The sequence below is a fragment of the Penaeus monodon genome, chromosome 25 (assembly GCF_015228065.2).
Source record: "Penaeus monodon isolate SGIC_2016 chromosome 25, NSTDA_Pmon_1, whole genome shotgun sequence".
Lineage (NCBI taxonomy): Eukaryota > Metazoa > Arthropoda > Malacostraca > Decapoda > Penaeidae > Penaeus > Penaeus monodon.
This window is the reverse complement of record NC_051410.1, coordinates 10,209,240-10,210,056: the sequence shown is the minus strand read 5'-3', so window position 1 is coordinate 10,210,056 and position 817 is coordinate 10,209,240. Positions and strand designations below refer to the sequence as shown.

General features: G+C 39.7%; 1 protein-coding gene across 1 annotated transcript in view; it reads right to left on the bottom strand.

Annotated features, from left to right (window-relative positions):
- Positions 1-100: 100 nt before the first annotated feature.
- LOC119589522 (glucose dehydrogenase [FAD, quinone]-like) overlaps positions 101-817 on the bottom strand; it is a 9,711-nt gene continuing 8,994 nt past the window's right edge. Inside the window, exon 13 of the mRNA XM_037938123.1 lies at positions 101-271. Coding sequence (XP_037794051.1) covers positions 130-271 — 142 coding nt within the window. The 3' untranslated portion in view covers positions 101-129. The remainder of the gene's footprint in view (positions 272-817) is intronic.

Below are 817 nucleotides of genomic sequence, written 5' to 3'. Positions count from 1 at the left end.
TCGCCTAACTATACTATACATGCTCATAAAAAATATGACACAACATGGAAGAACGAAACAGCAGCACAACAAGTTAAACACGATTTCACAAATACAGCAGATATCACACACACACACATAAAAAAAAAATCAGACATCAATCCCCCATTCCTTCTTGATATCGTCTGCTGCTTTTTCGGCGATCATGATAACCGGCGCCAGGATGGGACCGGATGTGATGAGGGGCATGATAGAGGCATCCACGACTCGCAGTCCAGACACGCCGCGTACCCTGGTGGAGGAAGGGCATTGTGGGAAAAGTGATCGAGAGAGTTAGGGTACGTTCCCACCAATTCAATTCCTGGCCATTCACATTCAGCGATGCGTTTTGGTTCCATTTTTCCAGCAATGAATGACGATCATCCGACTGCAATATTACAAATATGGCAATAATTTAGCATGTAGCTCCAAGTATATTTCCTAATATTTATATTTTGTACTATTTTTTTATCTTAAATTTTTATCTTAGATTTCATCTTAAATTTTATCTTAAATTAAATATCTATCTCAAATTGCTCATTATTAATCCTAAAGAAGTCATAAAACTTCTCTGGAATGTTGACCAAATCTGGGAACAAATGGGCGAATGTTCCAAATTCTGCTCTCCTACAATTTATGGGATGCACCCACATTTGTTTCCTCCGCCTCCTTCTACGCCTTTTTAGCCATAGCAACACTCCTACTTCTGCAACATCAGACACGTCCATCTCACTCGAAGGCTAATTTCATACTAGATGACTCATGAATGAGAAGTGGTTGGAACGATGTTGAGTCAAAA